Source organism: Anarrhichthys ocellatus, unplaced genomic scaffold (assembly GCF_004355925.1).
Source record: "Anarrhichthys ocellatus isolate YVR2014 unplaced genomic scaffold, GSC_Weel_1.0 scaffold74, whole genome shotgun sequence".
Lineage (NCBI taxonomy): Eukaryota > Metazoa > Chordata > Actinopteri > Perciformes > Anarhichadidae > Anarrhichthys > Anarrhichthys ocellatus.
The window spans coordinates 1-24391 of NW_022280104.1; the positions used below are offsets into that span (position 1 = coordinate 1).

The 24391-nt window shown below is 39.6% G+C and overlaps 2 protein-coding genes across 2 annotated transcripts; both read right to left on the bottom strand.

Annotated features, from left to right (window-relative positions):
- Window positions 1–6: 6 nt before the first annotated feature.
- Window positions 7–11917, bottom strand: LOC116397890 (phospholemman-like). The gene is made up of 8 exons (XM_031873793.1): window positions 11759–11917; window positions 4361–4416; window positions 3388–3420; window positions 2955–2978; window positions 2657–2731; window positions 2503–2539; window positions 2301–2344; window positions 7–353 (listed from the first exon to the last, which is right to left on the bottom strand). Exons 2-8 carry the CDS (start codon window positions 4392–4394, stop codon window positions 334–336), a joined length of 267 nt encoding a protein of 88 aa, XP_031729653.1. The 5' UTR covers window positions 4395–4416; window positions 11759–11917; the 3' UTR covers window positions 7–333.
- Window positions 11918–21358: 9441 nt separating this feature from the next.
- On the bottom strand, window positions 21359–24134 carry LOC116397892 (uncharacterized). Its single transcript, XM_031873795.1, has 6 exons — window positions 23929–24134; window positions 23269–23390; window positions 22348–22583; window positions 21910–22057; window positions 21594–21716; window positions 21359–21517 (listed from the first exon to the last, which is right to left on the bottom strand). The coding sequence occupies exons 2-6, from the start codon at window positions 23348–23350 to the stop codon at window positions 21468–21470; spliced, it is 639 nt and encodes a 212-aa protein (XP_031729655.1). The 5' UTR covers window positions 23351–23390; window positions 23929–24134; the 3' UTR covers window positions 21359–21467.
- Window positions 24135–24391: the final 257 nt, after the last annotated feature.

Below are 24391 nucleotides of genomic sequence, written 5' to 3' on the forward strand. Positions count from 1 at the left end.
ATAGTTTCTTCATGGCAAAGCCTCTTCAAATTCTAAATACCAAAAATGTTTCAGTTGATTGAGATGAAAGTGACAACTTGTGTATACAAGTGTGTGTGTGTGTGTGTGTGTGTGTGTGTGTATGTGTGAAGGTGCAGGCTGCTGATCGGTAGCTTATAGTTAACTGGCAGAAAGCATCTCACCTCACAGCCGGTTCACACAGACTACTTTCTGTTGCTCTTAAACAATAATAAAAAAAAAGCCTCTCCTTGGATGTATCAAATCCCACTGCTGCTCTTCCATCTTATCTGTTGGTTGCAGGTTCAGGAAGTCAGTGTGTGTTGTGGTTGACATCTAGCATTCGCCGGAACGACCTGCAGACAGACAGGAAGGGGAGTTCCCAAAATTCAGATGGTTAATTTGCTGCTTGAAAATGTGATCAGTAACATGATACACTGGGTTATACAAACAAAATGACAATCATTAACATATTAGCAACGTAAATTCTTCATGAAAGGTGAGGCTAATATTTAAGCCTGATTGGCAGTGATGATATACAATATCATTCTGTGTACGTGAAGATTGAGGTGAAGACTTAACTCACTGCCACTTATTCTCAGATAATGACCAGAGAGAGAGAGAGAGAGAGAGAGAGAGAGAGAGAGAGAGAGAGAGAATGTGCACATGCATGTGGAAATTGCCAGTGCAGTACGTCCCTATGGGCCCGTGCTGAGTTGTGTATATATTGCCCCCACCACACACAGTGTTTTTCCATATGGGCCACCTGTGTATTTCATCTTAACAAGGAGCATCTGTCATCATTAGCACCATCATCTGTCTTGAGATAGGCTACACATTTATGAATATCTGCAGTTTTTCAAGAGGGCATCTTTTAACATAAAACTAGAATAATGAACGGTTGTATGCCTCTGCTAACCAGTCAAGTTGCAGTTTACAACCATGTATGTCCAAAATTTCATTACTTCATAATTTTATCCTATCACACATCTGTGTGAAATTGTCATAATTGCACATTAATTCTTCAGTTCTGGTGAAAAACGTGTTTTGTGAAGTCACAGTGACCTTGACCTTTGACCACGTCTGTGCCAAATGTAAAGAAATTCCCTCAAGATGTTCCTGAGATATTGCTTCAAGAGAATGGGACGGAGGGACGTACCACCCTGAAAAACATAATTCCAGGACTGTCGCGGAGTCATAAAAAGAGTATGGTTGCCTCACACCACTCTCTCTACCTCTCCCTACTTCCCTCTCTGCATGCCGGACACCCAGAGTCCCACCACCTGTTGAACAGCGAGGTCCACAGCATCGGAGTCCAGCACTACGCGACATTTCCATACTGTGTTTGTAAGTGTGTGTGTGACACGAGGCTGTTTACAGTGAAACAGATGGACAGAGTAAATATAACTTTAGACCTTAGCAGGACGCCAACTGGGTGATGAAATCTTAGGAGGGATAACAACCTGTTATTTTGACACAGATGTCTTAATACATATGCAGCATTGTTTTTTTTAATCTTAGGGGAGGATGGCCAAAAAAACATTTATTGTAGAAGTGGGACGACAGGTTTATCTATTTTGAATAATTAAATTCTGGCGATGTGAAAAGGAAAGAAAATCTATTTGCTGGTTTTAGCGGTTGTCATTGATGCTCTACAGCAGGGGTCGTCAACATTTTTCAGGGCAAGGACCCCCAAACTGACCCCAGCTATATATATTGTATAAAATTTTGTTTTATATTAAATGGGCCTAGTACCGTGTATACCTCTTTATTGTGCATTCAATACTAAGCTATTCAAATAATACACAGGTTCATATATTCATGTTTTTATTTTAAACATGTGCAAGGTACAGTGAGTAGGGAGGCCGTGCCACTGCCATTTATAAACATTGTCAGCTGATACCAATGCCAATATCAACATGGTCTGTCAATTGCATGATAGTCATGCATACAAGCTATTCACATTGATGATGCATAAACATACCTGTTATCTTGCATACAATACTGAAATATTAAAATAATGGACAAATTCATGTTTGGAAAAAAATAAATAAAAAATTGTCTAATCAACCAAAAATTTTGCAGACCCCCTGCAGAACCTCCGCGGACCCCCTGTTAAAGACCTCTGCTCTACAGTAAACCACAACTGCAGATGGAGTTTCCTTTGTCGATTAATAAATATATCAGTGGAACTGAGTTGTATTAAAGAAGTAAAACCGGTCATCAACCTTGTCTTAGGTGCTGGTTTTATTTTAGATGTAGAAGGCAAAGAGTTAAAGAGCTGGTAGAGGAACAAACGTTACCTTGGTCGGAGAGCATCTGCTGAGCATTGCTTCCTGTCCTCCTTCTGCAAAGAGAAGAAAAGAGAGAGTAAAGGTCGAGGAAAACAGTAACTTGGTAAAATATACTGTTTTTACAATATATATTAAATGTAAAGTGTTCCTAGTTTAGAGTTTCCACACCAACTACACAAATGTTTTAATGTTTAACTGTATGAAGGATCACCTCTTGTTCTGGTTGAACTTGCACCTGCAGTGGCCACCTGGAGAAAGAGAGAAGAACAGTTGGCTTTCTTTATATCTGTGTGTTTGTGAGTTGTTTGAGGCAGTTTATGACTCCGTATGTGTGGATAAGGGTGTGTGCATGATTTGCATCTTACTGAACAGGATGGTGATGCCAATGAGACAGAGGACAGCAGCTAGAATCAGGCCTCCGACACGCAGCCTGTGGTAGTCTGCAGAAAGGGTTACCGTATGAAAATGAATGTAAAAAAAACGAATGCATCCGAGCAAAGAAACATGCAAGCAAATGAAATGGGAAACACCTTCATATACATGAAAAAAGTGAGTTTTTAAAAGTGATTTACAGCCCTTTATGTTAATGATACAGATCAGCTTCTAAAGGCCGCTACCTTCTCAATGATAGTGAAAATATTACTTAAGAAAAGAATAGATTACCAAAGGTAAATGGATCCTCTTCCACTGCAGAAACAGAAATAATTAGGGTCAGTTGAAAATTGGTTTGAGCAGCAGATAAATGAGGATATGCAGAAACATCCACATATCAGAGGCAGTGATATAAAAAAGTCAACAGTACAAAGTAAGAGGATGAAACACTGTGGCCTAGTTTAATTATCTAGCAGATGACGTAATCAATACATTTCAACATAAAAGTGACATTTCACTCAATTTTAATAAACACAAGTAAAGACATGGCTCTTATGGTTATCTTATCTCAGAATTTTAAGATAAAAATGTAGATCGGATCATATAATAATAATATAATAGAGATATATCCCCTTTTGGATGAAACATATTAACCGTATTACCCAAATATTTACAGTAGTTGGTTGGCTGACTAAGGGAAAAAACATCACATTAGTCTACTTACAGTTCTGTTCTTCCGCAAACACCAGGGACACAACTGCAAGAGTTCAGAAAGAGTCAAACATTACAACACAGTGAAACCTGAGGCCTCTCCTTTTGTTTATTAGGGATCATGAGGGTGGAAAAGCAAAAATATCCCACTGATGAAAATTATAGATTCATGTGGTTTGAAAGAGCGTTAAAAAAAGTACTTGCACTCATATTGATTTTGTGCACTTAATATTGCAAAAGCATTTTACTTTTCATTCTACTTTATGTCTGTTATTTAGACTCATTGACAAATGAAACTGTCAGTATCGATGAATCAAACAGCTCTTAAAAAGCTCTTAAATCTTTGTTGCATTCATTGAAAATCCAGATCTGTTTAAAAACATGACATAATACTCTGGCTGTTTTATCTCTTCTTCTCCTTATCCAGCCCATCTTTCCTCTTCTACAACACCTGAAGGAGCTATGGATGTCGTCACGCTCACTGTAATTGTACAGCACATCATTTTCCATCTTACTTGGGATTTCTACACATAATCAAACATCCATACATTTAAAAATCTCAAGCGAAGGGTCAACCAGACAGGCAGTGACAAGATTATCTCTCTCACAACTCATCCACTCTGCTGCTTTTTGTCTGACTTTGGACGTGTTACATAGTGACACAAAAATGCAAATACTTCAGCAATGTGCAGAGGAAGACAGACCTGCAGGCAGAATGTCCTCTGTGAAGAGGAAGTGGAGCAAACAGATCACCAGTACTTAGTGCGACATTCCGGCCTCCTGATTAGGATATATTTTATCTGTTTTCATTTCCTGTTATATTTTGGTATATTCACCTCTTTCTCTCCCTTTAATTGTGTTGTTATGCGACTCTCTGGTTGACTAAAACTGAATGAAATAGATTTACTCTTTGGCTTCTATAAAGAGGAAGTTACTAATGTAACAGAGGATTTTTAAAGAATGACTGATTAAAGAGTTTTACTCACGTGTCATCAACACCAAAGCACTGATCTTTGACATCTTCACGCTCGAGGTTGTTTACCTGCAGAGATAAATGCAAACACAGACATCATCAGACAATCGAGGAGGTAACTCGCTTCATGACTAATAATAGTTTTGTATACAACTTTACATTCCAAGTTAGTTACCACAGCAAAAATCCTCAGCGGAAAAGATACAAAAACTTTTACAAAAAGTGTGCCTTTACTTTTGACTAAGGCTTGCACATCGATTGAAAACATTAACTACTAACTGTAGTGCTTTGCCGGCCATTAGAGCAAGACTCTAGTTGTATCAAAATGGGGTTAATAACATTATCTTCAGTCCCAATGGCACACATAATCAAATTGTAATGTGTATGTGTATGTGTGTGTGTGTGTGCATGTTAGAAAGCTGATTACAGTACTCCAAGCTGGCTCGCACTAGCCACATGTCAACAGAGACCTGATGCAACATCCAGCCTTTCTGTTTTCTGAGGGGCACCAAAGGGACTAAAACACACACACGTAAGTACGTGCATCCGTTCCCTCTGAAGCACACACAAAGAAATCTGATCAAATTTAGAAAGGCACAAAGTGGTCTCTCCCGCTCTCTTTCACACTCAGACACACACAGAAACTCGATCTGATGTTGATGAGAACAAAGTGCTTTAATGGAGCCTCAACAGGAGAACTAAATCACTCTGCAAAATGCATTACGCTGCCGCCATCTGAAAGCTTCATTTCTTCTTATTTCAATGTTGTCGCTGAATTCTCTACAGGCGTATTCTACCTATAATGTACAGTACTGTATGTATGTACCTATGTACATGTAGTCACCTGCTCCGACTGTCCACATTGCTCTTCTTTCTCTTTCTAAGCTTTCACTTGCTGATGAAAAAATCCATGAGAATAATATTAAAGTGCACTCACCCAAAGCTATTCCTGTCTGTAATGTTATTTTAAATTTACAGCGAGCATGGATGGATAGCGCCAAGCTTCTTTTTGAAGTTCCATCAGTCAAGGGAGATATTTTTATTTTTCCAATGCCTGCTAATTATTGAAAGCTGACAAAAAGCTTTCTCAACTTAAATACTTCCAGTCAGAGCTTCTGCTAACGGTGAGGCAGAATTTTAAATAATCCCACTTTCATTATCCTTAATGAACAAGTACATTTCCTGACAGCCGCAATTACATCCCACACACTGCCTGAGGTACTCTGTGTCCACGCTGTGAGCAGCACCAGAGGTAACGTGTGCTGGGAGGAGACACACCTCGAGTAACGCAGCAGTGATTTTCCACTTATCGCGCTTTTCCCTTCGGAGCTCTCCACAGCGAGGAGCAAACACACACCCATTTCAAACTGGCATTCACACGCCGTCACGTGTGTTTGTGACAACGTGCACAAAAGCTCTATAGAAGAGACTGACAGTGTATCTGATAGGATGAAACTTTTGAAGATGTTATACAGATTCAGCTCCCAGCATGTAGTACTTTTTGTAGCTTAGTTTTTAGAGTATCTTTAAGTGACACACAACAACAGTAACCTCCCAATAAGGGAGTATGTGGGTAAAACAATGCGTCTCCCTGCTCTGCTGTTGGTATTTGGAGTGTGGTAGGAAAGGGAGAAAAGAGAAGAGCAGGACAAGTGCACCTCTCCTGGTGCCTCTCCACAGCAACCCAAGGCGAGGCAGGGGAATGTAGAGGACGGGAAACAGGCCAACAACCACTACAGAATGGTTTACCTCAGGAAAAAGCCACACAGAGAGTAGAGAGAGTAGAGAGAGAGAGAAGGGAGAGATGGAGGGCAAAGATAGAAACACGAGAGAGAAGAAGACACAGGGGGCAAACTGAGGGTGAGACTATTAGAAAGGGGAGGCAGAGGGGAGAAAGAGAAGCGTGAGAATGGGATAGTGTGAGGAACAGAGAGGGGAATATGAAGTATGAGGCGCCTCCCTGTTCCTATTTGAAGATCATATTCTAAAGCAAATGTTAGTGTAAGGCGGAGCCAGGAGGTGACTGCTGCAGGTGTGCTTTCAAACCATTGGGTTTATGGCTAATTAAGAAGCCAAGAGGACCCTGGTGGATGAGTAGAGCATGGTGTATGTAACATGCTTACAAAGCAAAGCGCTCCTTCAACACAACATTCAATATCAAATGTCACTGGTTCAGGCCTGCGACTAACCGTTTTCCCCATTTATCTGCAGATTGACTGACAAAAATAGTTTTCTGTAAAATGTGAGAAAGTAGTGGAAAAATGCAGATCACAGTTTCCCAGAGTCCACGGTGACATGCATACATTACTGGTTTTGTCCAATTAACGGTCCAAACGTTAAAGAAAGTCAGTTTACAAACATATTACCAGCATATAAGACAGAAACGCAGAGAACACGCACAGCGGAGAGGCTGGAACTGGCAGATTTGGGGCTTTTTTGCTTGAAAGGCGACTTAATAAATGAATAGACTATCAAAATAGTTGCCGCTTCATTTTCTGTCAATTGACTAATCGAAAAATCAACTAATTAGGCTGATTTCAAAGAAGGCGGATTCCACAGGAAGCTTTATTATTACAAGCTATATTCTGAAGATATTATGTAAAAAGTATACTTTCCCCTTTGTACAAGTTCCCTTTGAAGCCCTTTGAAGGGATAAAGGGTTTTCTGTTCTGGCTCTGTCATGCTACTCTGCCCGTCTCCAACTGTCCCTCTTTCTGTTGTTTTCAACTCTTTTTCTTCCCGTCTTTAGGACTGCTTTTCTACATTTTTGTCTCATGCTCTAATGTCTCCACATCCTCTACTTCTTTCATACTCATTTCCACTTGTTGTGAAAAGCTTTACAAATTGCCACTGTTTCACGGTGCTCTCCTGCTTTTGATGAGCTGCCGTCTTCTTTCCGATCCTCTCCAGCCTCTTTAAAACTCTCCTCTACTACTTCCCATCTCTGACACACCTCTGCATGTCCCTCTTCCTCTCCTCTCCTCTCGTTAAGTTGTTTCCACTCATTTATCCATTCTCATACAAACTCCCTGGAGCCACAGGCCTTCATAGGCTCTATGCCCGTCTCACTCTCAGACACCATCACCTTCTCTTCTGCACCCTACTCTTCTCTTCCAATCTTATCCAACAGTAAGGTTACACAATAAGCTGCAGGGGCCGCTAAAGAGTCCCAACTCTTACATGTAGCTACGTATCAGTCAGTAATAGCAAAGTACCGTACAGTACTTACTAAGTTTAAATATTTACATTTATATTATATACAGACTATTTCTTCTCTAGGTAGTAGTTCCTATTTAACATTAACTGCTGATTATCAGGGATGAAACGTTGCTGTTGAATTTTTGGAATGCTGTGGGGACCACAAATGGACAACCAAAGATCCTATTATAAGAGGGGAAAGTCATTGTGGATAGTCAATAGACAAAATGTGTGTCAAAAACACACAAACTCAAATATACACACAGAGAGAGACAAGGTGCACACATGCAGAGAAAGGCCACCAGTTGACTTTGAATGTATGTTTACTTCCTCGGTACTAAGTAATGTGACAACACACATACAGACACCCAGTAGGTACACACAGTACGCACAGTCAAGTGCTTTGATTAACTAACATTTGCACCTTAAAAAAGGAAAAGCCTTCACCAACAAACAAATGTTAGCCATCGATTCTTAAAACTGCTTATCCTGTTCAGGGTCGGGGGGGAAAGGGTCAAAGGAACCTGAAACATGAGGAGTATGAAACAATGACCAGTCATCATGTTTAAAAATAAATCAAAACATCTTTACCAAAGTGTGTTTAAATTCATATTTGATGTCGTCTGTATCCCAAAAGACAGAGATACAATTTTGTGTGCACGTGACTGTGTGTGTTACGATATGTGGTGTGCACAGCATGCATGTGTGACTTAGTCTCTGTTGCTATTCCCACTTCCCCACCCGACCGTTTGAATGCTGGACAACAGTGTGTGTGTGTGTGTGTGTGTGCCTTCACTGCACTACAAAGACAGCTGTCTTTTCTCAGTGGCATTTTTTTATTCCTAAATTAGCAGCACTGAATTCCGGTGTGCAACACATCCTTTATGACACACACACACACGCACGTCTCTGGCGTTGTCGACTAAACACAGTGTGAACCTGCTTTGCAATCTGTGAGTTATCTGCTTTTGTCTGATGAATTTATCTTAACTTGTTCCTCCCTTCACTTTACCAATACACTCAGAAATGCATCATTTCATGACGAGAGTACAAGATGTTTCTGTGGAACCGAATGTCTGGAAATGTGATTGATAAAGTGCATGGCGTCAGAGGGTTTCTCAAATAATTAAAAATAAGACTTATTTGTCTCTGTGGCTGCTGAAAAGCTAAGTGATAGCATCTAACAGCTACGGACCAAGATGGGTTTCGACAGATGCAAGTGTGTTTTTTTTTTTTTTACTAGCCTTTATGTAAAGGGAAAAAATAAGTACTCGGGATAGAAAGATAGAGACCGAGGGTGGTGGGGAGGCAGCGGAGGCAGTTAACTAATGAAGAAAGGGAACGGAGAAAGTACAAACAAGATATCAAGTTGGGCAATAAGTGTGAGCAAGAGAGGGAGAGAAAGAGGAAGAAGTAGTTAAGCCTGGGGGAAGGAGAGAGGGAGGCAGGAAGACGAGGGAGAGTGCGGTTGGGGGAGAGCGGGAAGGAGGAGGGACACAGAGAGACAGACAGAGGGTAGGAGGGAGTGGAGCATACTCGAGCCATGACTCACACATGGCAACCACATGGCTCTTACAGTGAGCGGCGAGCAACACACTTCATGCTCCTCACTCTGCAGTCATGATCAACGGACGGAGTACAGTTCCATCATTTCATCTCATCTTCCTCCCATCAAACTAATAACAAGCGCACGTATTGACTGGCAGCTTCTCTAACAAACTTTTTAAATCCCTGCAACAGATGATGCAGGGAATATCTTAAAAACACGGGTGATTACAGTTTGGAGTTTAACGGTTATAACATAACTATGAGGTGTAAATAAGAATATCTGGACTGGTTCTCGCGTTACAAGTCTCTGCTGAGTTGTAAACAAAAGCTTTGTGGTGAAACACGGAATGCACTGAAGGTCACAGTCACTGTGAAATCAATGTCTTCTTGTCGAGGTTTCTAAATTTGAGTCTGTGAGACACCAAAGTGAAGTGAGGAAAGCTGAGGAGGAAGTGTGTCTCGCCTAAGAACGCTCTCCCCTCCAACTGTTTTCCCTCACTCACACTCGTCGTCTTTTTTTAGGGATTATGGTCATGTGAGGAGAGGTGAGGACAGCAAGCTACATTTGTGTCTCCTGAGAGGCGAGACAACTCCGTCTGTCGCCGCCACCTTCCTTCCCACTCCCTCCCTCCCTCCATCTCTGCCTCTCACCCCGTGACATCTCTCATCTCTATCCACCTCATCTCTCTGTCTCTGACAATCTGTGCTCACATAAGGTGAACTAAGGTGCATGTAAATTAAAATACTGTAGCTATCCTGCAGTTAGACAGGTGTGAGTATATTGCGTGAATGTATCTTTGCCACTCATTTGTTAGCCCAAACTATTCTCCCAGTATATGTCGGAGTACTAAAACATCCCAAAACACATTTGGTGCTGTAGTTTGCGTGTCATTTTTTGAAGACACTCTGAAATCAAATCCATTTGTTGCTAAGCAATCATACATTTGTTTTGGCAGAAATGTTACTAATCCACATTTGTGAACACAAATGCCTCTGTATAATTCATGAACGCAAAGAAGACTAAAAGGCATCTTCTCTTGCACTGCTAAATATCATCAATCTGTGATATACGTATATTAGTAATCTCTCTTTATTATGACGAGGAGTTTCGGTTTCCCTCTGTGCCCTGTTTGGTTCTACTTCAGTTACTGATGTCCGACATTTTAACTAGAACAAACCACCACAGAAAGGACATCCACTTGTCCCAGGACAGACAAAGTGTAGCTTGCCAAGGATTATGTTAGCTTTGCAGAATGCCAATGGTCATTCTGCCTAAGGTCATTCTACGCCCCTTGTACACTAAAACCTGACGTTTACCTATGGCGTCTTGTTTACCCACGTGTAGTCCGTATCTGTAACCAGGGGTCACAGAAACACATTCATAATATAAAAACACTGTTTATGCATCTATATCGTCTTGTAGCCAGTGAATTGCTAAACACTTTAATAAGCTGTGTCAAAATGATGTGGAAACCAGCTTTACATTTGGGCTGAAAATAATAAGTCAATACAAACTGATGGACGACAGTTTGATTACCAATTCATTTTTAACATTCTTTATCAAGTAAATACGCCAAATTCTTGAAGGTTACAGCCCCGAAAAATGTGATTGTTTTACACTGTACATTTTGAGGCTTTTGACTGCAAGTATTCTAATAAATAACTTTATTAATCCAGCAAATGATCAATATTTCGTACTCCTTTCTTCCCCTTACAGTTCTACATTGTACAGCAGAATTTCGCATCTCATGTTTCTGTCCTTGTCCCAATCTGTCCCTGTGCCACATAGTAGAACACTATTATCACCAGTGTTCTTATCAACTTGCCTTTTCTCTCTGTGACAGTATGACACTATTCAAATATTCCACTGCAGGAAGTCTTCATTGGCACTGTGCATCAGGAGTAAAATGTCACAAACTGGGGTGACTTTGAATAATTTGTCCAGTGACGGTTCTTTAAAACTTCTCTATCTAATATGATCTATTCATCTTTTTTACAAGTGAAAGAAGGCCAAGGCCAGCATCAAATATAAACACATACAGACTATCTGGTGGGTAAAACAAGAACTTAAAGTACCAACAGACACAACACAACCTTTTTTTATAATGTCAAATAGAGCACTTAAAGCCTGCTGCGTAGTCAAACCCCAAAAAATGTTGACATGAACATGTGTGCTCAAAGCGCGTGGAGGAAGACGTGCCCTCACGTTGGCCCGTGGGCGCGTGCAGGTCCATTGTCCTGGCACCGATTGGCTCGAGTATAAATGTCAGCCGGATAACATTACAGTATGTACAGACATAGGCCTATGTTGTATTGTACTTATACATTATAAAGAATGATGGACTTGTCTCTGGAAAAAAAAAAAAAACTACGTTTCTATATTTAATTCGAGCCTCTTTGAGTTTTATGTTACTTAATGGGCCAGTTAATAATAAATACAGAGATTTAAGTACAGTTTCCATCACAAACAAAGATGTTTAGAAGCTATTTGCTCATCATTAAAAAAAAACTTACGTTAGCTAAATTGTGCTCCATTGGGCTGAAAGTATGCGTACGCGTACATATTGGACATTTTAACTTCATTGACCGATTTTCTCAAATAAAGAAAACACTTTAGAGAACGATATTCTGTGAGATTTGAGATGTTTTCTTTGTCAACACTTACCTATAACACGGTGTATTTAGCAACGACAGAAACGAGGAAATGTCTCCGAAGAAGGTGGATATCTGACCCAAAACTAGCGACTTTTCTCCACACAGTACAGCAACACCCTGCTCACAGCGCTGTCGCACTCAACAGGTTGGTTTGATTTTAGAAAAGGGGGCTGAGTTTGAAATGCTGGAGTTTTGTCCATGAATTCTGATCCCGGGTCGGTTTCTGTCGGTGAAGAGCGTGAAGCTGAAGACAAGCGGGGCGTGGAGGCTGATCCAGAGTCGGGTGGACTGAGAGCCAGGAGGAGGAGCGTGAAGCATTAATGTTTGCTTGTCGAGAACGAAGATGTCGAAGTTTGTCGAGTTAGCGTACACTATAAAACGAATTAGTTTGTACTTCAAATTATAGTGTAATAATGTAGGATAATGTTTGGTATAGCAATGTATTTACGATAGCAATAATTAAGAGGCTATAGGCCCGAATAGGGAAATCAAGATCAATAACTGCCCTTCTCAGTTATAAATGTTAAAGTCATTAAATGTCATAGAGTACGACAGGCTGCCCTTTATCATATACCTGTGAAAAGCAACACGGAAATATTAGCAATTTGGTTCCACATAGCAACATTTATTTTCATTTTGGATGTGAACACCAAAGTTTTCAAAACCATTTTTTCCCCTAATCTTATCAATATTGAAATGGCTGACCACATGATGAATCTAGCTAGTTTATCAACAACCGGCCATAATGACTAAATGTGACACTGTGTTCCTAATAATGCACTATTTCAGTAACAATATACAACATTATGGTAATGACTAAACTCATTTTGAAACAGACTGAATATGTCGAGAAGGTCCACGTGTTTTCAGGGATAAACATCTTTGTGAATATAAACGACCCTATCATTTACATATCAGTACAGATTTCGACAAAATGGATACATGCTTTCACACCTTGCATACGCGGTATATCTTTGCACAGGTCTTTACAGATATATTCATCTGAGCAGTTGTGTTTCCTCCAAACCCCCCACCACACACCCAAATCTCTCCACCCTGCATGCCCGTCAGCTCTTCTTCCAGGCCGAAACCGGTTTGTCAGGCACCATATCAGATTTCACTGTTGTCATCTTCCACTTTTCTATAAGAGACGAGGGAGGGGCGTCAGTTCGCACGGCAGTTTGGGAAAAAAGACAGAGAGACAATAGGGAGACAATGATAGGGTCAACAAGTCAAGTACACACACACACACACACACACACACAGAGAAACATACACACACACACACACACACACACACACACACACACACACACACACAGACATAGACAAACACACACATTCATTTCACAAATGTGCACATACATTTCAGTATATGAGAAGAAAAAACGTACTTGTTCTTCATGGAGCACCTGTTATCTGTGAGGGCAAAGAGGGATGTGTTACTGAGCTTTATTACCACTCTGGTTCTTTTATTAGCATTCATTTGGGAATTAAAAAACAATTAAAATGCTTTCATAGGTTTACCATACAGGATAATATATCCGTGCGGTTTCAGAACTCACAAAGTAAAATACAGAGTCCTCCGACAAACAACAAGCTGGAACAGATCAGGCCTCCAATTCGTAGCGTTTTATAGTCTGTCAGACAATGATGTTAGAAGTTAAGAGGGTTTATTGACAAAGCAAAAAATCAATTGCAAAGCAAACATATCTAATAATTAAATGCAGACTAATATATCATTGTATTTATGCTTTATCTAACAGACAGATATATTTTTAAATATCGCTTTTTGACATTCAAATTTGCAGTGGCTGCTCTTGTCATTGGGCACATGCGATTTGCAATAATCTAAGTGAATACATGAAACTCTGCACTCGTCTTTTTATAATCCATACATGGAGTGAGACGCTACTGCGCAGTTTATAAGAATTAGGAGTTAAGCGTGTCTGTACTTACTGTACTCAAATGGATCTGCAGACCAAACACAAGAGGAGGAGGAGAAACAAGAGAAGGGGAAAAGAAACATTAGTAACATTACTCACTTTAACTTGCTTCAATCGATGATGCAAGATGTTGAAATTGTACTCTTATGAACTACTGCAAATGTACAAGGCGGCCCTCACAAAGCATTGGTCCATGTCTCTCTGTTATGTTTAATCTTTTCAAGCATCCATTTTGGGATGGTAACATTACAATTGCCCTGAATTTGGCCATTGTTAACTTGGTGTTAGTTTGATTTCTTCCTAAACCAGTTTCTAAACAAACCAGTCTCAGAACAAGACGAGATGAATGGAGAGTTTTGGCCTTACTTGCTTCAGTTTCCATGAAAAGGGTGAAGAGAACTGGAAGAAAGTCAAACAAAAGAAATGGTAATTTCGTTGAGTGGGAGTGTACTTTACTCCAAACATGTCAGTGGCTCTGCTAGAACATGTCTCTTAACAGAGTTTTTAAGAATTATAGTAATTTTTTCTTTGAAAACAAGTTGAATTACGAGGTTGTCTGGGTCACGTGATGCTTTTTGAACAAGTGACCTTTTGTATGCCCATACATTTAATTGAGAATAAAATATCTATGATATTTCGTTGACTTATTCGTTTTCTTTTTTCTTTACCTGCCATAACAGCCACAACAGTGAGATGTCCCATCTTCAACACAACTAAGAGTCAGCTAGAAAGAGAATCAGATAAAGACAGAGAGAGCGAGAGACAACATATGATTGTGGGAAAGAATAGAAAACAGAGTAGAACCTTTTCTCCCATCACGGCCTTTGTTTCTCACACATACACACACATGCATACAAGCAACAAAGCACACACTCCTCCCTCTCCCCGGGAAGAACGTCCTTGTTGTGTGAGAGGTCAGTGTCTCGTCAGCAGGGATGCATTCTGGGTGTTTGGAGAGTAAACAGCGGATCATTTTTTGTCTTGGGGCGAAATCCAGCTGGTTTCCAGACAACTTTTCTGCAATCTCCACTTTATTCCAGAAAAAAAATCATTGCTTTGGGCCAAACACTGTCATGTACTTTACAGCCTCCAAAGATATTTGCTGATTTTCTTTCTCTTTACATGAGCAGTTGGATTTTTTTACTGACTTTATAAAGTTGATGTCTTATGAAGCATCCAAAAAACAGCTTTTCATATACATTGATAAGTTTTATAGTTTTATCATTCGTATTTAAAAATAGATTCATATTCATAGCATGACAAGTTGTTATATTGGCAAATGTATGATCAACACAAAAGCCAACAGCCTTCTGTAACCCTTAAAATAATACAAAACACTATAACTAATATATACTTAGAGTATGAGAGAAGTGGACATGCAACAGGACCTTTCAGCGACCTCACTGTAACCTCTAGCTGATCTTGGACACCCTTGGGCCTCCATAGAGATTAGATTCACTGCATCCAGTGCCTGCCCTCTTGTTTTTGCTTCCCTCAGGCTCAAACAAGTTCTCTATTCACAGATGTCTCTTTGTATTCAAACAAGTCTGACTGGAGGATCAAATACTGGCTTGACGCTTGCTTTTATTCTGCATGTAAATTCTTGCAGAAAAATACAGTTTGCACCAGCTTTTCAAGAAATGGACATCGAATAGAAACAAAGACAATACGGAGACTCCTTATCATTCTTTTGTCCTCACTTATCCTCAATCATGGCCTTTTGTCCTCTGTCTAAAATGTCATTGCAGCTATTGATTAGCATGACATTAGCCAAGGTCAAACTCTGTCCCATGTCTTAAAATGTGTCCCATATGTCAGATGACAGACGGAATAGACTTTCTGCTTGGGTTTAAAAAGGTTTGACAAAATAATTCGGTTTTGCTCATTGGTGGATGTTACAGTTCAGTGTGCTTCACAGATTACCGATGTTCTGCCAACATCCTCATTCTTAGGTTTGAATTCTTTAGTTAACCAAATTTCTGCAGTGCTGGCCTTCTTAAATATTTTAAAATCCTGATCCAGTTCTGAAAATGTATTGTTGTCTGAGGTTCATTGTAAGATAGCAACATGTTGCTTTTGTTAAGTCAAGACAAGCCAGAAATCAGCCCATATGTTATTATAGTGCTCGTCATAAATGGACACAATGTCATAACGTATAAAACAGAAGCTCCACATGCATAAACAAACGGACACATTCAATATATAATACATTTTCAGTACAAGCACATTCGCTTTTCAATTTGTGATAATTTTCCTCTGAATCTCCAAAGCAATTTAAAAGCTCTTCTTTCAGTAAAGTCTTCAAATGGACTCTACCTACCACATGTCTATATCTTTGATACTGCAAAACCCTAAAATGACAACCTTCAGAATAAAGGATAATCACATAAGAATCACAACCCCTCCAATGGAATTTTTCACAGGAATCTGACCTTGACCCCTCACACTGAGTGGCATCCCATCTTGCTCCACTCTATAGATCTGTTCTTACCTGAGCTGACGGTTCAGGAGCAGAGAAGTGTGTGCGAATGTTCCAAGACTCTGCCTGGTCAAAAGTGTGTATTATCTATTTCACCTGAATAAGTAGCAGCTGCTCCTCCTCTTTGTTTGGGATGTAAACTTGTGCGGGACACGTTTACGTATAGACCAGTGGCAATGTTATTCCATAAACATCAGCGTATGTGCATGATGGAGTGAAAGTCACTTATTACACACTTAAACTTACACTAAGGTACACATTCATAACTTTATATTCTAATTGTAACATTAAATTAGCTTTACACCACCTGTGATTCACCAGCAAGACTGCTTTGACCCAACAGTGACAGTCAATAGAGCCTTTACACTCTGTGTTTAAACAACATATCAAAGTAGCAAAACCAGAGGGGTATCAGTCAATGAAAATATGTGGAGAAGAAAAACTGTGAGATGATGGGATGAAATCATCTCAACTTCTCATGCGGATACAACAAAATTAACTTCAGTTTTTATTCTTCAACAAGTGCATATCAAATCCAATAGTAGACAAAGACAGGAGGAGTGTGTGTATGTATTGTACAGTGCATTATTTGTGTCCTTCTTTATCTGACTTCATTGTTGTCTCCCCCTCTGTGGCTCTGTCAGGTTTCCTAGGTATCTGCCAGTGCTCCGCTCCCTGTGGAATAGACTGCACTCTGTTGGTTTTATGGTTGTCAGGCATTTCACTTTTTTTTTTTAACTAACCCTGGGCAGGAGGGAGAGATGTTTACTGTAACCTATCTCAGGATTGATTTACATTCACACTCTTTCTTGAAAGATTTTAAATTGGGAGTTAGATCAATTCTATTCACCTTTAATACCAAATTTGTTTCTGGTACATGCTGCATTGTACGTTGGTGGGTATCTCTGTTGGTGTTGTATACTCAATACATGTGTTCAGAACTATGCAAGTGCATACATGTGGCACAGTGGTGATCTGTGACTATTAATATCATTTCACATGCTGACAAAGCCGAGGCATGCATCAGCCTCTCAACAAATGATAATACTGTGAGGGCAGAAGAGATAGAGAATGACAGAGATACAGACTATAGATTAGGATGTGTGCGTGTGTGTGTGTGTGTGTGTGTGTGTGTGTGTGTGTGTGTGTGTGTGTGTGTGGTCAAATATGTGTGTGTGTGTAAGTGATAATATGACAATTTGACAGCAAATTAACGCAGCAACTGTGATGACAAAGAAAGCTGAGAGAGAAAGAATAGAGATAAGACTTACAGTGGCTTATTCACTCCCATCACATCTTATAGACTCATTTGCATGGATTGGATTTCATGGCTTACTCTAAAAGCATCATTTTCTCAAACTGATTTGTCTCCAGTTTACAATGACGTCTATAATGCACAATAATGAAAGAGTGAAGAGCTCTGTGGTTGCACAGTATCTGTTGTTCCTGGCGTGTGTCTGCGTGAAGCATAACATTGTTTATGTGAGGTTAAATAAAGGTCACTGTGTCCCATGTCAATAACATGTCACTGATAGAATTAGAGAGCGGATACTCGGTGTGGGGTTTCTTTTAGTATTTGTAGGATCTAGGATGTTTTTGTCCGTGGTGAAAACTAAGATATTATTTTCCTCAGCAACGCATCACGTCATATCTGTAAAAGTAATAAAAGATGTACACTGATGCAATTAAATGGATGAACGTAGCTTCACAATAACATCAGCTTGATAAAGAAATACAAGGATGCCATTGTTACAGCAGCATGACTATCTGATACATGTACAGTAGACATCAAATGTAAATATTAGCAGTTGACAAAAGTGGAAACAAATCCTGTATTTTGTTTACTTATCTTGCTTTTCTGCTTTTGCCTTTTGTTCCTTTTAAATAAAAAAGGAACAAAGACAGCAGAGGACGTCTGGTTATAATAGAGGTTAGCTGTATAGGTCAGTTAAAAGGATTCTACAAGTTGTAAAGTCTATCGTCAGCTCTACTGCTAACTTCACTCAATTTCTTCAACTTGTTACTATTTAACTTTATTTGTAATAGTTTAACATTCCCTTTAATATTTCCTCAGGTATTGAAAGGTGCTGCAACTTAAACTGATCCCTTTTCAGTTAGGGTCATCTTGAACAATGTAGGTTATCAGTGGACACACACACACACACACACACACACACACACACACACACATGGTTACGCATGCGTCTCTGTTATGGTGGTATTTAGGATGTTTGTCCATAAACAGTAAAACTAAAGGTCAAGGATTGGGTTAGCTTACATAGCAGAGAATAAGATCCAGTTACTTAGCTTCGCTTATGTATGAAAAGATCCTCTGGAAATTAAATCAACCTGTAGCTAATAGATCGTAATTCTTAATGTCATCTTTGGAAACTCTTAAAAACGTAGCGCTGGGTCCTCACATGACAAGAGCGTTGTGTATTTAGACACGTTATTTTGGTCCTTTTTTCCCCAACCCGAAATTTTAAAAATGACGAGCAAGACGTGACCCAATTGACTCCTGCTGTAAATGCATCACAATATTGTCTTATCTAAACGTTTGCCACGCAAACACAAAGTAAGACTTCATCTTCAGGGTTGGAGAATGTGAAGAAATCAGACACCAGAATATGACAGCAACCTATCACGAGTGAACCGAGGTGTAGCTGAGCAGCTGAGTCAACACGTTGCTCCATACTGCCTCTGTTGTATCAACTAAAAGACAAGGCTGAATTTCTCTCCTGCTGATTGCCCTCTGTGTGTGTGTGTGTGTGTGTGTGTCTCGCTGGCTGTCCATGCTGCTCTATCAGGTGTCACAACACACAGTCAGAGGAATGAAAGACCACCGTCAAAAGCAGTCAAATACCAGTTGTCATATAACATTGTTTAGCGCTCAATCAATTCTCTTCCAGTCTAAAGTTGAGAGTTTCCTTACAGTTGCCATGAGCAGCTGTTTTTGAGTAGTGAAATAGCATTTTTTCAGTGAATTTGGTAACACATTGGGGAATGTTTTAGTGTGTCATGGTTTAGAGTCACATTGACACTTTATCAGGGATTTTGATTGGATATTTCACAACCCTATGTGTTTAAGATCATCAGATCATTTTGAGGAAAAGGGTAATTTCCTCCATCTAATATTTGAATTGCATGTTGAAGGACCTGCTAATAACTTATATTGTTTCAGTAATGTTGTGCCACATACCAATAATATGTGAAGTTGAGTCAGTATCTGTATAGCATAATTAAAAACATTATGAGTTGACCCAAAGTGCTTTCCAGTAGAGGTGGAGGGGTTAAGAGCTGCCTGAATGCAGGTATACACAATTAAAGACAAAAAAGGTGCATAAAATGCATTAAAACATAATGTAATACACTAAAACAACAACAACAAAAAGTATAAAATAAAATGAAAAGAGAAATTGAACAAAAACCAACAGTAAATTTAAAAAACAGTAAGAGGGCATTAGAAAGTTAAGAGGGGACTTGACAAAAGCCACGGGGCCACCTCACTCTAAACCAAAAGCAAGCAAAAAAAGGTGTCTTTAAAATTGAAAAAAAGTCAATTGTGGAACATTTGTGAAAGGGTGGGATGGGTCAACCCCATACACAGTGAATTACTATAATCAAGCTGGATAACTGTTACCAGCTGAAATAAAACAGCTTTCATTTAGCTACCATTCCAAGCTGATATAAGCTGATGAATCAACATAAAGACAGAAGAGGCAATGACAGCAACACCGCAAGACTGTGGAGGTCTTGTTCCTGACACAAGCAGACATGTAAGGAGTTCACCACCAGGGGGAGGCAAGAGACATACCAAAGTTGTGATCACGTGTACATCACTGGCCTTCACTGGTTGCTATGGTCTACCTAACAAGTGCCCATGCAAAATAACAAAAAACGTTTATTATGACTCAGAACCAATGTAAAATCTTCATGCAGCAGCACAATGTTCGTGATAATGAACCCAGGTTCTTAAGATGAAGGGATACAGAGATAAACATCCATGTGCACAATTTATAAAAACATATTAGAAATACAAACTAATACAAACTACCAAACAACAAAGTGTGAGAACCAGTTGAATGCTGCTTTCAAACATCTAGGATTGTACTGTAACAGCACATCCAAATGGAGAGTCAGGCACATGAGAGGAACATTAAATTGTCTTCACTGTCAAAAAAATAAAAAGCAAGTTTTTGTTTCAACATCAAGCAGCTGTAATTTGGTCATGGGCCACACACTTCCCTTTTTGTAAAGACAATGACTCGGTAACCACAAAAACATCAGGACAATTTACTTCAAAATGCAAATATATACAAACACTTTTTATAACATATAACTTCACCGGTTGATTCCCCAAAAAAGCAACTTCTTCATTAGAGTTTGTATTGAATAATATGGTAAATAAAAGTGCAACATGCTGTGATGGAAACAGAAAAAGTTGTTTTCGTGTTTGGTATTTACAATCAGTTCTAGTTAAGGGGAATATGTCTCTACTGCAACAACAACTAAGTAGCTCGTAATCTGTGGAGTGAGTGCTTCCCTCAAGTGGACAAACTGAAAGTGTAACTGACTAAACTGGTATAACAAGCACAGCTGGCACCTCACTAGTAAGTATTTTACCTTCTATAGCTTGTGTAATACAGCTGTGAAACAGATGTGGAAGCGCAAAGAGCAGCTCTTCTATTCCTCATTCAAACAGTGTCGGTCTGCAGACAATCACTTGCTCAGCACTTTCATAGCATCGCAGTAACCACTTACAGTGACTGCTGCGGTCAGTAGCTCAACCTGCGGGGGACACTTTCATTGTTCCCTTTTTATCACATGAGGCATTAACTATTACACATTTAAACAATTGCGACTTCAAAATCATACATTACATACAGTCTGACTGCTGCTCTCTCTCAACACAAACACACACCAACCCACAACAACACATCTGACACATGATTTTGAGGTATATAAAGTAAAGGCAGTGCACATTGACGTGTGACCCTGCACCAAGTGGGAAAAGATATCTGCTATAAGCTTTTTTTGGTGTTTTGTTTGACGTGTGCATGCTATATCATACACTGTTAAGATGTTTATAATGAGTGCAAGGTCCAGTTATTGAGGACAGAACAAGGAAGTGAAGATACCCAGGATGGATCCAGCCTCAAAAGACAACATAACCTGCAGACCTGGAGACCTAAATACAGCTTTTATTTCACTTAGACTGGTCAAAAAGGATAATTCATGTTTCCATTCTCTGTTGGTTAGAAGGTTCAGAGCAACTTCAAGCAAGCTGTCTCCTTTCACTCCTTCGTTACTATTGTGGTCATATCATCTTGTGTTTCCTTTCCCCCTGCAAGCACAAAGACATGACAGATTACTTATTGGTTTACAATGCGTTCACCGGTGAATTGAGGCAGAGTACTTACTGAAGCACTTCTGGAGGGTCTCAGATCTCTGCAGCATGGTATACGATAAACCGAATACCAGCAGCGTGCCGAAGAAGCCCCCAATGATACAGCCAATGAGAATGGCGTAGCTGGTGCCGTTATCTAGGGGAGAGGACAACAGGACAGAGTGAGGGAGGAGAATTTACCACAGATGTCAGTATAACTACTTGTTATTTTAAATTACAGGTGTACCACAACATGTAGAATTAAAATAGCAAAATTAATTTAAATATGTATTGATGCTGTGATAAACATGATGAGAAAAATATAGATGTTAATTTGAAACTGTCTTCACCATAAACGTATAGGACGGCAGCAGCTGCATTAGGATTCTCTGGCTGCTGACACACGACTCTCGTGCCGTTGTCAGAGAAAGAAGTTCCCCTGAGGGTCCACACAGCTAATGACTCTCCATTTTTCATATCACAACTTCCATAGAGAGCCTGAGGAGAGAGACAGGGAAGGGAATGAAGAGGCGTTCAGATGAGGAAGAATAAGAGATTGATGCTCTTACCTTGGTAGAAATGTTTTGAAATCTTACAGTAAGTTAGAACTAGAAAACAAAAGCAACTTTCAACTGAAGTCAGAGTTCAATTACTAGCTGCTCTGAGAGACGTTGCTTACTTCCTCAGCTCTGTGACTGTGTGACAACAAGATAGTGTTACTGAGGGGAAGAGGAGAAGAAGATGAGGATAAAGTGAATAAATACAGAGTCGGACGGGGACCACCTTACCTGGGGGATATCGTCCACGTGGCCCGAGGGGCATGTGAGGCTGTAGTTTGCATTACTCCTGTAGAAGGTGAATGTGAAGTTTGGAGAAGCTCTGGGCACTCCACAGCGAAACACTGCAGGTTCTCCAACAGCCACTGTGAGGTCAGCTGGGTGTGTGAGGTAACTGAGGGCTGCAGGGTCTGCAGCTGATGTGGTGGTGGTGGTGGTAGTAGTAGGCCTAGTGGTAGTGCTTTGAGCTGAAACCATGATAAAGTGTGGAGGATGTGTGTGTGTTTGTGAGTGTGAGAGCGATAAGGAGGAAAGAGCAAAATATGGAAAAAATTGGATAAAATCACAAATAATGAATTTATTTACAGACATTTAAAGGCATTTTATTATCTGGTTTAAATCATTTTCCAATTATTCAAATTTAAAAAGCCAATCACATCAGGAAGCATTGAAATATACTTTGTTTAGACTACTATGGATCATTTTTTCAGGCAGTTTTGTGTGGTCAGAAATGTAGGAAACCAGTTCAGGAACCAAACAAAGACTCCAAATAAATACACAGTGCAACATTGATCAAACAGATCCAGCATCATAGAGTCTGGTCTTGCTCAGCACACTGTGCACATCAGAACTCAGATAATTGTTGAGTTGAGTTCTTGTCCTATGCAACACAAAATATCCACCCATCCTTGTGTTTTGTTTACAGGAACTGAATGCTTTATTATGCAAAAGTCCTTCCTCTGCCCTCATAAACATTTGAATATTTTAATAAATGTCTTGGAAGAGTGGAAATATTTGTGATACAAAAATGCTGCAGTCTCTTAAGTTTTTTTCTTACCGACTGCAAAACATTACCAAGGTCAGGTTAGTGTCTATGCATGTTTTCAGTTTAAATAAGTACGTAACTTTGAAATCCTGGACGTGGTTAGTTACCTGAGGAGGGCGCGGTGATTTGGAGCACAGCCAGCAGCTGCAAGCAGAAAAGAGAAACCTTCCTCTTCTTCCTCCTGTCCATTTTTTTTCTCTTATTCGTCTCTCTTATTTCATAGGTCAATCTGCAGATAAACAGTCAAATGGTTTTTTTTTTACATTAATGATGATTTTAGATACACATTTAATGTGAAAAGGCTGCCAGTATTTTAGGACCTGTAAAAATGATTTGAGAAATAACTATTATCATCTATAGCAATATTTAAACCACAGATTTTATTTCAGGAGTGTGTTTGGCCTAAGCAGCGTATATACACCACACAATGATCTGATTTAATGTTCATTAAGTCATTCTGAAAGTCTTTCTCCACTTTTAATAAACATCTGATTGCAGGCCCCTGTGTTATGAAAATTAAAGGTTAACTTTTATAAACAGACAGATCAAATATGTTTCACGTTTCAAATCAACCATTGTATCACTTCTATTTTGTTCACTGAGCTCTTGTCATCCATAGCTGTTTTCAAATTAATGTTTTTCTAAATCAACATTCTGTTCCCCAGCATCTTGACTCTTTGGTCTCCAAATCGGACAAGGCTTTTGACAAATAAAGTAAAATGGAAAAAGTATCTTGAAATGTAAAGAAAGAGATTATTGCCACTAACCTATAAAGTGAACTGGAAATTCCACAGAAGGTCTGCAGGCAGTTTCCTTATTTGAAGAATATGACGCAGCTCCTTTAAAAATAAATGTTGAAATAAACTTCTCAGAAGTCACCTTCTCTAAACTGTTAGTCTGACATATATCCACTGCCCCAATAAACAACAAATAGACCTACTCTCTCTACATCTCTGTCCGTCTCACTCCAGCCTCCCGCTCCAACCAAGTGGAAAGTTGAGATCATTAAGGTATGTGGACATTTTCCTGAGTTACAAGATGGATTTCTGCAAATGAAAACGAACAGGTTGAGCAGGCCTGACCTGAACCAATAATAGCTGCTGTGAGAAAAGTCAGTGCTTTGCAAAGTTTTTCTGCTTCCCTGTTTACGTTCACACTCTCTCTCTCCCGCTCTCTCTCTGTCTCAAACACACACATATACCCCCATATACCCCCCCCCACAGACACACA